The sequence below is a fragment of the Cherax quadricarinatus genome, chromosome 5, assembly GCF_038502225.1.
Source record: "Cherax quadricarinatus isolate ZL_2023a chromosome 5, ASM3850222v1, whole genome shotgun sequence".
Taxonomy (NCBI): Eukaryota; Metazoa; Arthropoda; class Malacostraca; order Decapoda; family Parastacidae; genus Cherax; species Cherax quadricarinatus.
Genome location: NC_091296.1, coordinates 21696789 through 21709133, shown reverse-complemented (window position 1 = coordinate 21709133; position 12345 = coordinate 21696789). Strand labels below are relative to the sequence as shown.

The 12345-nt window shown below is 38.8% G+C and overlaps 1 protein-coding gene across 3 annotated transcripts in view; it reads right to left on the bottom strand.

The window, feature by feature from the left end:
• shtd (anaphase promoting complex subunit 1) overlaps nucleotides 1-12345 on the bottom strand; it is a 148066-nt gene that overhangs the window by 76810 nt on the left and 58911 nt on the right. For all 3 annotated transcript variants that reach the window (XM_070101086.1, XM_070101096.1, XM_070101090.1), the window contains exons 16-17: nucleotides 10780-10911; nucleotides 6132-6306 (exon numbers count right to left, since the gene is read on the bottom strand). In XM_070101086.1, coding sequence (XP_069957187.1) covers nucleotides 6132-6306; nucleotides 10780-10911 — 307 coding nt within the window. The remainder of the gene's footprint in view (nucleotides 1-6131; nucleotides 6307-10779; nucleotides 10912-12345) is intronic.

Below are 12345 nucleotides of genomic sequence, written 5' to 3'. Positions count from 1 at the left end.
ATCATTCCACTTCCCAATTACTGTGAGACAGAAAAAATACATCCTAACATCCCTGTGGCTTATCTGTGCCTTTAACTTCAAATGGTGTCTCCAAGTTCTTGTTTCTCGCCTCTCAAACAGCCTATCCCTCTCAACCTTACCAATTTTTATGAGTATTTTCTGTTGCTATCATGTTTTACCCTGGTTCCTCTGTCCTCTAATGGCTTTAGGTCTAATTCCATTAGTCTCTTCCCATAGTTCATGCCCCTTAGCTCAGGAATAAGCTAAGTTGCATATTTCTGCACATTCTCCAGTTTCTTAACATGCTTTTTCAGGTGCAGGCTCCATGTTTGTGCTGCATACTCCAAGATGGGCCTAATGTACCAGTATGTTGTATAGAGGGCCCAGAATGAATCTACTGACATTCCTGAAGGCTACTCTTAGATTTGCAAGACAAGTACATACTGACTGCAGAGGTTATTAAGCTAATGTGAATCTTTGGCATTATACTGGGCATTATGCTCACCCTTAGGTATTTTTCTGCAGCCTCATTTCTGGTCTTCTTCCTTCCCCAATCTTCATGGGACTGAATTAAATCAACCACTTATTTGACCACTCTTGAAATTTGTACAGAACCTTTGGAGCCTTTACTTGTTCTTTTTTTTTTTTTTTTTTTCAACAAGTCGGTCGTCTCCCACCGAGGCAGGGTGACCCAAAAAAAAGAAAGAAAATACTTTCATCATCATTCAACACTTTCACCACACTCACACATTATCACTGCTTTTGCAGAGGTGCTCAGAATACAACAGTTTAGAAGCATATACGTATAGAGATACACAACATATCCCTCCAAACTGCCAATATCCCAAACCCCTCCTTTAAAGTGCAGGCATTGTACTTCCCATTTCCAGGACTCAAGTCCGACTATATGAAAATAACCGGTTTCCCTGAATCCCTTCACTAAATATTACCCTGCTCACACTCCAACAGATCGTCAGGTCCCAAGTATCATTCGTCTCCATTCACTCCTATCTAACACGCTCATGCACGCTTGCTGGAAGTCCAAGCCCCTCACCCACAAAACCTCCTTTACCCCCTCTTTCCAACCCTTTCGAGGACGACCCCTACCCCTCTTTCCTTCCCCTATAGATTTATATGCTTTCCATGTCATTCTACTTTGATCCATTCTCTCTAAATGACCAAACCACCTCAACAACCCCTCTTCTGCCCTCTGACTAATGCTTTTATTAACTCCACACCTTCTCCTAATTTCCACACTCCGAATTTTCTGCATAATATTTACACCACACATTGCCCTTAGACAGGACATCTCCACTGCCTCCAACCGTCTCCTCGCTGCTGCATTTACCACCCAAGCTTCACATCCATATAAGAGTGTTGGTACTACTATACTTTCATACATTCCCTTCTTTGCCTCCATAGATAACGTTTTTTTGACTCCACATATACCTCAACGCACCACTCACCTTTTTTTCCCTCATCAATTCTATGATTAACCTCATCCTTCATAAATCCATCCACCGACACGTCAACTCCCAAGTATCTGAAAACATTCACTTCTTCCATACTCCTCCTCCCCAATTTGATATCCAATTTTTCTTTATCTAAATCATTTGATACCCTCATCACCTTACTCTTTTCTATGTTCACTTTCAACTTTCTACCTTTACACACATTCTCAAACTCATCCACTAACCTTTGCAATTTTTCTTTAGAATCTCCCATAAGCACAGTATCATCAGCAAAAAGTAACTGTGTCATTTACTTGTTCTTGTCTGTTTTTATTCTCATTAGTTTTACATCATCAGCAAACAGGGATATATCTAAATCAGTCACATCTGGAATGTCATTCACATAAACAAAAATAGTACTGATCCTCATACTAATCTTTGTGTAGCTCCTCAGTCTACTCTTCCCATTCTGATGACTTTCCTGACAATCTCTGCTTCCTTCCTGTGCTTGACAAAACTATCTCAACAAGCCCTCCTCCATCCTCTGGGTTATACTTTTTAAAACTCGATGCTGTCTTCTATGTTTTTCTATTTCTCTGTACTAAAATACTTACCCCACACATCTGTCTCAAACATGACATCCACTGCCTCTAGCCACCTCCTCACTGAATAGTTTAATGACCATGGGTCACACCCATATAAACTAATGGTACCGCTATACTCAGGTACATTACCCCTTATTTTTTTTTTTTTCAACAAGTCAGCCGTCTCCCACCGAGGCAGGGTGACCCAAAAAAGAAAGAAAATCCCCAAAAAGAAAATATTCATCATCATTCAACACTTTCACCACACTCACACATTATCACTGTTTTTGGAGAGATGCTCAGAATACAGCAGTTTAGAAGCATACACATATAAAGATACACAACATATCCCTCCAAACTGCCAATATCCCAAACCCCTCCTTTAAAGTGCAGTCATTGTACTTCCCATTTCCAGGACTCAAGTCCGACTATATGAAAATAACCGGTTTCCCTGAATCCCTTCACTAAATATTACCCTGCTCACACTCCAACAGATCGTCAGGTCCCAAGTACCATTCGTCTCCATTCACTCCTATCTAACACGCTCATGCACGCTTGCTGGAAGTCCAAGCCCCTTGCCCACAAAACCTCCTTTACCCCCTCTCTCCAACCTTTTCGAGGACGACCCCTACCCCGCCTTCCTTCCCCTATAGATTTATATGCTTTCCATGTCATTCTACTTCGATCCATTCTCTCTAAATGACCAAACCACCTCAACAACCCCTCTTCTGCCCTCTGACTAATACTTTTATTAGCTCCACACCTTTTCCTAATTTCCACACTCCGAATTTTCTGCATAATATTTACACCACACATTGCCCTTAAACAGGACATCTCCACTGCCTCCAACCGTCTCCTCGCTGCTGCATTTACCACCCAAGCTTCACACCCATATAAGAGTGTTGGTACTATTATACTTTCATACATTCCCTTCTTTGCCTCCATAGATAACGTTTTTTGACTCCACATATACCTCAACGCACCACTCACCTTTTTTCCCTCATCAATTCTATGATTAACCTCATCCTTCATAAATCCACCCGCCGACACGTCAACTCCCAAGTATCTGAAAACATTCACTTCTTCCATACTCCTCCCCAATTTGATATCCAATTTTTCTTTATCTAAATCATTTGATACCCTCATCACCTTACTCTTTTCTATGTTCACTTTCAACTTTCTACTTTCTACCTTTACACACATTCCCAAACTCATCCACTAACCTTTGCAATTTTTCTTTAGAATCTCCCATAAGCACAGTATCATCAGCAAAAAGTAACTGTGTCAATTCCCATTTTGAATTTGATTCCCCAAAATTTAATCCCACCCCTCTCCCGAACACCCTAGCATTTACTTCCTTTACAACCCCAGCTATAAATATATTAAACAACCATGGTGACATTACACATCCCTGTCTAAGACCTACTTTTACCGGGAAGTAGTCTCCCTCTCTTCTACACACCCTAACCTGAGCCTCACTATCCTCATAAAAACTCTTTACAGCATTTAATAACTTACCACCTATTCCATATACTTGCAACATCTGCCACATTGCTCCTCTATCCACTCTATCATATGCCTTTTCTAAATCCATAAATGCAATAAAAACTTCCCTACCTTTATCTAAATACTGTTCACATATATGCTTCAATGTAAACACTTGATCTACACATCCCCTACCCACTCTGAAACCTCCTTGCTCATCCGCAATCCTACATTCTGTCTTACCTCTAATTCTTTCAATTATAACCCTACAGTACACTTTTCCTGGTATACTCAGTAAACTTATTCCTCTATAATTTTTACAGTCTCTTTTGTCCCCTTTCCCTTTATATAAGAAAGCCTAGGGAAAGTATGGATTTGTCAGTTAAAAACAGAGTAGGGGAGTTAGTAGATGGGGAGATGGAGGTATTAGGTAGATGGCGAGAATATTTTGAGGAACTTTTAAATGTTAAGGAAGAAAGAGAGGCAGTAATTTCATGCACTGGTCAGGGAGGTATACCATCTTTTAGGAGTGAAGAAGAGCAGAATGTAAGTGTGGGCGAGGTACGTGAAGCATTATGTAGAATGAAAGGGGGTAAAGCAGCTGGAATTGATGGGAACATGACAGAAATGTTAAACGCAGGGGGGGATATAGTGTTGGAGTGGTTGGTACTTTTGTTTAATAAATGTATGAAAGAGGGGAAGGTACCTAGGGATTGGCAGAGAGCATGTATAGTCCCCTTATTACCTCTATAAATAACTTCTTTTTACAGACACCTCAACACAACCTCTATCTTTTCTTCCCTTGTTTATTTTGTGTTTCACTTAATCTTCCAGAGACCTGTCTGCTGACACAGCCACTCCCAAATACCTAAACACATTCATTTCCTCTTTAATTAATTAACTCTCTCTAATCTGATATCCAGTACTTTATCATCTAAACTTTTTTGTTACTCTCATCATCTTGCTTTTTTCTCTGATCACTTTAATTTCTTTCCTTTACACATACACACCTAAACTCCTCACTAACGTTTCCAACTTCTCTTCAGAAGCACCCTTGAGAAAAGCCTGCCTATGAGAGTAGGATTTCTGTCTCACAGTTAGCAGACAGAGAATAAAGCCTGTTGCACTGAATGACCTATGCAGGTTTAGTTTTTCAGACAAATATAATAATATAGTCTTCAGAATCTCCCTAAAGAAGTTTCATCAGCAAAGAGTAACTATGGTAAGTCCCACTTCATATCAGGCTCATTATCTTTCAGTCATACACCTCTCCCCAACACTCTAGCATTCACTTCTTCTACAATCTCATCTATAAATATATTGCATAACTAAGATGACATCACAAATTTGTGTCAGTGTGGGGTGAGGTGGGGTGTTTGGGTGGGTGGGTGGGTGGGTGGTTGGTTGGTTGGATTTTTTTGTGTGTGTGTGCACACATGTGCATGCATATGGCTGGAGTGCATGTGTATGTGCATATGTGTGCATGCATACATTCATATGTGTATGCATGTGCATGTCCTGTTCACATCATTATTCACCTTAACTAAAACACATATTCCATCATAACAATTACTGTATACAAGTGTGCAATAAAGAGTTTTAAAGTGTGTGATAAAGAGTTTTAAAGTGCGTGATAAAGAGTTTTAAATTGCACTGTTATATTTACAAGAAAAACTACACTTTTTAACTGTGCAGGAGAATTAATATTTTGAGGTTTCATATTTATGCTAATGTTGAAGCCAGCAACAGCAGCATGTTCAAACCTACATTTCCCTCTTCCCTGCTCACTGATCACAGAGTCATAGCAAATCGAAGTTGCTGTATCAAAGTACCATTAGCACCTTTTGCTACATTGTGTGTTATATCTAAGAAACTATTCTGCCCAGTAAATATTGAGAAAGTTATTGCAAAGGATGAGACAAACAGTAACCATGAATATAGAGGATCCATTCAACATCTTGCAGCAGTGATCAAACACATTTACAATTAACCCAAAATTTAAGCTCAATAATGGTCTGCATGGACCAAAACATTTTAAAAAAATTCTCTTAATTGTGTGTTAGTTGTGAACTGTTCCATCCACAGTATTGTCTTGTATTCATCACAAACATGGCTATACACAAGGACTAGCATTCAATATTCAGCAAGTTGGAGTTCATTTCTCAACCTATGATGTCTATTTAAATTATCTATGTTCATTTTCAACTACTGCTATATTGTATTGCACCAAATTTTAGCATCACTAAAATAAATTGCATGTATAAACAAACATCATGTCACTCACCTTTACAGCATGAGGAAGGTTGCACATTCCAGAATCCCATCATAAAACTAGTTTTTTTACATAAATAATAAAATAGTCAAATAATTTAAAGTTAAGAGCCATTTACATAAGAACAGAGAAGAACTGCAGAAGGCCTATTCTAGTCAGGTCCTTCTAAAGGTCCTTCTCAAATCCAACTTTTCAAACTCGCACAGTGTTTGTCTAACATACTTTTAAAGTTACCCAAGACATCATCCTCACCAATGTTACCTGGCAGCTCGTTTCACTCATCTATAACTCTATTACTTTGAACCTGTTGGTCCATAAGGTGAACCTTTCCTTATTTACCTTCATTGTCCAGCGAGCAGACTTGTCTTGTGTGAGTAGGTGTGCTAGCTGAACCTGGAACCCTGAAGGTGCATCACCATATGGATACCGACCATCTTTCAGCTTCACTGATAAGCCTTCACCAGAACGCAATATTGTTTCCAGTACAGACCAAGTCTTATTCTGCGAAGAAAATCTGAAAAGTGTACACATAAAACAAAATTGGAATATACAGTTGTGGTATGGTGTCATCACCTATAAAAGCATGAACAAGCTAGAAGCTACAAAATATCTCCCAGAGAGTTATAAAGAATTCTTTCTTTCTTTCAACACACTGGCTGTATCCCACCGAGGCGGGGGTGGCCCAAAAGGAAAAACAAAAGTTTCTCCTTTTACATTTAATAATATATACAGGAGAAGGGGTTACTAGCCCCTTGCTCCCGGCATTTTAGTCACCTCTTACAACACGCATGGCTTACGGAGGAAGAATTCTGTTCCACTTCCCCATGGAGGTAAGAGGAAATAAGCAAGAACAAGAACTAGAAAGAAAATAGAAGAAAACCCAAAGGGGTGTGTATATATATGCTTGTACATGTATGTGTAGTGTGACCTAAGTGTAAGTAGAAGCAGCAAGATGTACCTGAAATCTTGCATGTGTATGAGACAGAAAAAAAAAGACACCAGCAATCCTACCATCGTGTAAAACAATTACAGGCTTCAGTTTTACACTCACTTGGCAGGATGGTAGTACCTCCCTGGGCGGTTGCTCTCTACCAACCTACTACCTAGGTTATGAAGAAATGCTGAAAGTATTAAGACATGCCTTCCTTAACTCATAGGAGATGAGGAGACATGATAACTACTTTTTTTTTTTTTTTTTTTTTTTTTTTTTTTCAACAAGTCGGTCGTCTCCCACCGAGGCAGGGTGACCCAAAAAAGAAAGAAAATCCCCAAAAAGAAAGTACTTTCATCATCATTCAACACTTTCACCACACTCACACATTATCACTGCTTTTGCAGAGGTGCTCAGAATACAACAGCTTAGAAGCATATACGTATAAAGATACACAACATATCCCTCCAAACTGCCAATATCCCAAACCCCTCCTTTAAAGTGCAGGCATTGTACTTCCCATTTCCAGGACTCAAGTCCGACTATATGAAAATAACCGGTTTCCCTGAATCCCTTCACTAAATATTACCCTGCTCACACTCCAACAGATCGTCAGGTCCCAAGTATCATTCGTCTCCATTCACTCCTATCTAACACGCTCATGCACGCTTGCTGGAAGTCCAAGCCCCTCACCCACAAAACCTCCTTTACCCCCTCTTTCCAACCCTTTCGAGGACGACCCCTACCCCTCTTTCCTTCCCCTATATATTTATATGCTTTCCATGTCATTCTACTTTGATCCATTCTCTCTAAATGACCAAACCACCTCAACAACCCCTCTTCTGCCCTCTGACTAATGCTTTTATTAACTCCACACCTTCTCCTAATTTCCACACTCCGAATTTTCTGCATAATATTTACACCACACATTGCCCTTAGACAGGACATCTCCACTGCCTCCAACCGTCTCCTCGCTGCTGCATTTACCACCCAAGCTTCACATCCATATAAGAGTGTTGGTACTACTATACTTTCATACATTCCCTTCTTTGCCTCCATAGATAACGTTTTTTGACTCCACATATACCTCAACGCACCACTCACCTTTTTTCCCTACTTATCTGACAGTAAAGGGATAAAAAAAATTTATATGGAAGATCTTAACACTATAAGTAGAGAGAACAAGAGATCACAGCCATAGTGATACAGTGCCTAGAGAATGAACAAAGGAACTAGGTCACAAAAGCAATAAATGCTAAAACTGCTGGAAATTAAAAAAATTTTACAAGAGATTAAATACTATGTAAATATTATGCAGAAAATTCGGAGTGTGGAAATTAGGAGGAGGTGTGGAGTTAATAAAAGTATTAGTCAGAGGGCAGAAGAGTGGTTGTTGAGGTGGTTTGGTCATTTAGAGAGAATGGATCAAAGTAGAATGACGTGGAGAGCGTATAAATCTGTAGGGGAAGGAAGGCGGGGTAGGGGTCGTCCTCGAAAAGGTTGGAAGGAAGGGTTAAGGGAGGTTTTGTGGGCGAGGGACTTGGACTTCCAGCTGGCATGCATGAGCGTGTTCGATAGGAGTGAATGGAGACAAATGGTATTTGGGACCTGACGATCTGTTGGAGTGTGAGCAGGGTAATATTTAGTGAAGGGATTCAGGGAAGGTACCTAGGGATTGGCGGAGAGCATGTATAGTCCCTTTATATAAAGGGAAAGGGGACAAAAGAGATTGTAAAAATTATAGAGGAATAAGTTTACTGAGTATACCAGGAAAAGTATACGGTAGGGTTATAATTGAAAGAATTAGAGGTAAGACAGAATGTAGAATTGCGGACGAGCAAGGAGGTTTCAGAGTGGGTAGGGGATGTGTAGATCAAGTGTTTACATTGAAGCATATATGTGAACAGTATTTAGATAAAGGTAGGGAAGTTTTTATTGCATTTATGGATTTAGAAAAGGCATATGATAGAGTGGATAGAGGAGCAACGTGGCAGATGTTGCAAGTATATGGAATAGGTGGTAAGTTACTAAATGCTGTAAAGAGCTTTTATGAGGATAGTGAGGCTCAGGTTAGGGTGTGTAGAAGAGAGGGAGAATACTTCCCGGTAAAAGTAGGTCTTAGACAGGGATGTGTAATGTCACCATGGTTGTTTAATATATTTATAGATGGGGTTGTAAAAGAAGTAAATGCTAGGGTGTTCGGGAGAGGGGTGGGATTAAATTATGGGGAATCAAATTCAAAATGGGAATTGACACAGTTACTTTTTGCTGATGATACTGTGCTTATGGGAGATTCTAAAGAAAAATTGCAAAGGTTAGTGGATGAGTTTGAGAATGTGTGTAAAGGTAGAAAGTTGAAAGTGAACATAGAAAAGAGTAAGGTGATGAGGGTATCAAATGATTTAGATAAAGAAAAATTGGATATCAAATTGGGGAGGAGGAGTATGGAAGAAGTGAATGTTTTCAGATACTTGGGAGTTGACGTGTCGGCGGATGGATTTATGAAGGATGAGGTTAATCATAGAATTGATGAGGGAAAAAAGGTGAGTGGTGCGTTGAGGTATATGTGGAGTCAAAAAACGTTATCTATGGAGGCAAAGAAGGGAATGTATGAAAGTATAGTAGTACCAACACTCTTATATGGATGTGAAGCTTGGGTGGTAAATGCAGCAGCGAGGAGACGGTTGGAGGCAGTGGAGATGTCCTGTCTAAGGGCAATGTGTGGTGTAAATATTATGCAGAAAATTCGGAGTGTGGAAATTAGGAGAAGGTGTGGAGTTAATAAAAGCATTAGTCAGAGGGCAGAAGAGGGGTTGTTGAGGTGGTTTGGTCATTTAGAGAGAATGGATCAAAGTAGAATGACATGGAAAGCATATAAATCTATAGGGGAAGGAAAGAGGGGTAGGGGTCGTCCTCGAAAGGGTTGGAAAGAGGGGGTAAAGGAGGTTTTGTGGGTGAGGGGCTTGGACTTCCAGCAAGCGTGCATGAGCGTGTTAGATAGGAGTGAATGGAGACGAATGATACTTGGGACCTGACGATCTGTTGGAGTGTGAGCAGGGTAATATTTAGTGAAGGGATTCAGGGAAACCGGTTATTTTCATATAGTCGGACTTGAGTCCTGGAAATGGGAAGTACAATGCCTGCACTTAAAGGAGGGGTTTGGGATATTGGCAGTTTTGGAGGGATATGTTGTGTATCTCTATACGTATATGGTTCTAAACTGTTATATTCTGAGCACCTCTGCAAAAGCAGTGATAATGTGTGAGTGTGGTGAAAGTGTTGAATGATGATGAAAGTATTTTCTTTTTGGGGATTTTCTTTCTTTTTTTTGGGTCACCCTGCCTCGGTGGGAGACGACCGACTTGTTGGAAAAAAAAAAAAAAAAAAAAATCAGGGAAACCGGTTAGTTTTGTATAGCTGGACTTGAGTCCTGGAAATGGGAAGTACAATGCCTGCACTCTAAAGGAGTGGTTCGGGATATTAGCGGTTTGGAGGGATATGTTGTGTATCTTTATACGTATATGCTTCTAAACTGATGTGTTCTGAGCATCTCTGCAAAAACAGTGATTATGTGTGAGTGAGGTGAAAGTGTTGAATGATGATGAAAGTATTTTCTTTTTGGGTCACCCTGTCTCGGTGGGAGACGGCCGACTTGTTAAAAAAAAAAAAAAAAATACTAAACATAGGACACCATGAGCTTAGCTCTGCTCCCGTAGATGCAAAACAGATAATTGCAAGCTGGTAATTAGAGAACATACAAAAAACAATTAATCAAGCAAATAAATGTACATGCACATCTTCATTTCACTTTATTTTTCAGTTTGTGCTTATTTACTTTTGCATTGTCTCAGACTCCATACATAATTTTAAGATCAAGTACAAAAGGGCCCATGAAGCTAGGAGGGAATGAATCTGGCAAGCGGCAAGTTGGGAGGGCAGGGGTCAGGAGCTAAGACATGACCACTGAAACCCTATATAGGTGAGTGCTTAAAGGTGAATACTCTTACTGGAATAAATACACTTGTACATAATAAGTAAAACATTAAGTTCTGTTACCTAACAGGCCAATACCGATGATTAGCAGCATCACCTTCTATAATAACTTGAGACAGCTTGGACAGTTCCGGCAACATCAGTGGAGCCATAGCTTCATAAGACTGATTCTTGTACTGGTGGGTGTCACTGAACCTGCAAGAAAACAAAACCAAATGTTTTTCTATCATTAATAATGATTTTTAAGAAATTTAGTACAATTTGGTGTTAATTCTTAAATTTATTATCCACTACAACTTTTTTGGCTTCATACAGCACAAAATACACTGTATCTAATAAATGAACATTATTTTTATATGTGAAAATTAACTGTCAATGGGAAAGAAATTACTCAACACAGTTATGAATAAACCTAAATATGATGTGCATAACTATGAAGTTATTAATGTTTCAAAAAAATTTAAATATACAACTATCACAATCTTGTAGCATTTACAAACTTTTTTGAAAATAATTACCATTATTATTATTAAAGATAAGCCTTAATCTCAGCTACTGAATATGAAAATCACCTCACACTTTCTCAACCAGTGGGACAAAAACAGCTAACATCAGCGTGAGCAAAACACAAATCAGGAGGAAAATGTGTGACTTCTCAGCACCCAATAACAATATTTGTCAACCAAGCAAATACATGCAGCATGTAACTTTGCTAACAATAATTGGAGAATGTGCCTATGCACCACAATTCAAGTGTGTAAATTAGGTACAACTGCAGAATGCATGCCTGAAGGTCATAACATACAGTAACCTATATTATACTTGGTAATACAACAGTAGAATATACTGTCAGTACAATAATAAGACAATGTGTGGGTTATTGCTTATTATTAATGGAGGAGTTTCATTCACCACAGTCTTTATCATTTCACGACTTGATAAAGGTTCTCGGTGGACAAAAGATCTTCATAAATAAAATGTTATATAGTACATACCTTGTCTTGTTTACACTGTATCTGGTGAGTACAATTCAGTATAGTAATAAAGTACAGTGGAACCTTGTTCTTCGACCGTAATCCATTCCAGAAGGTCGGCCTAAATTTGAAGCACTATTTCCCTATAAGAATTAATGTAAATACAATTAATCCATTCCAGACACCCAAAAATATTCACAAAAAATGCATTTTTTAAAGATTAATTATAGTTTTACATACACAAAATAATGAGAACTAAATAAAATAAATTAAGAACATTTAAATCACTATTACATACCTTTATTGAAGACTCTTGCTGGCTTATGGAAGACAGGGGGGAGGAGGAAGAGGAGAGTTTGGAGACAGGACAAGATACTCCTTCAATATGATGCTAATATAAACTCTACAGCTTATTTATCTATCACAATTGATCTAATATGACATGATAAACAATATTAATAACATAGAAACATGATATATACTCTAGAATGAATAAAATATGTCATTACGTATGTGAGGAGTAAGTGGTGGTGATGTTGTTGGGTTTATAAGGGCCACTGAGAGAAGTCATACATATTAGTGATAATGGAGGCAGCATCAGAAGCCAGTAACACTATTCACACAAACAATGTATGTAATTTATAAATAAGAAATA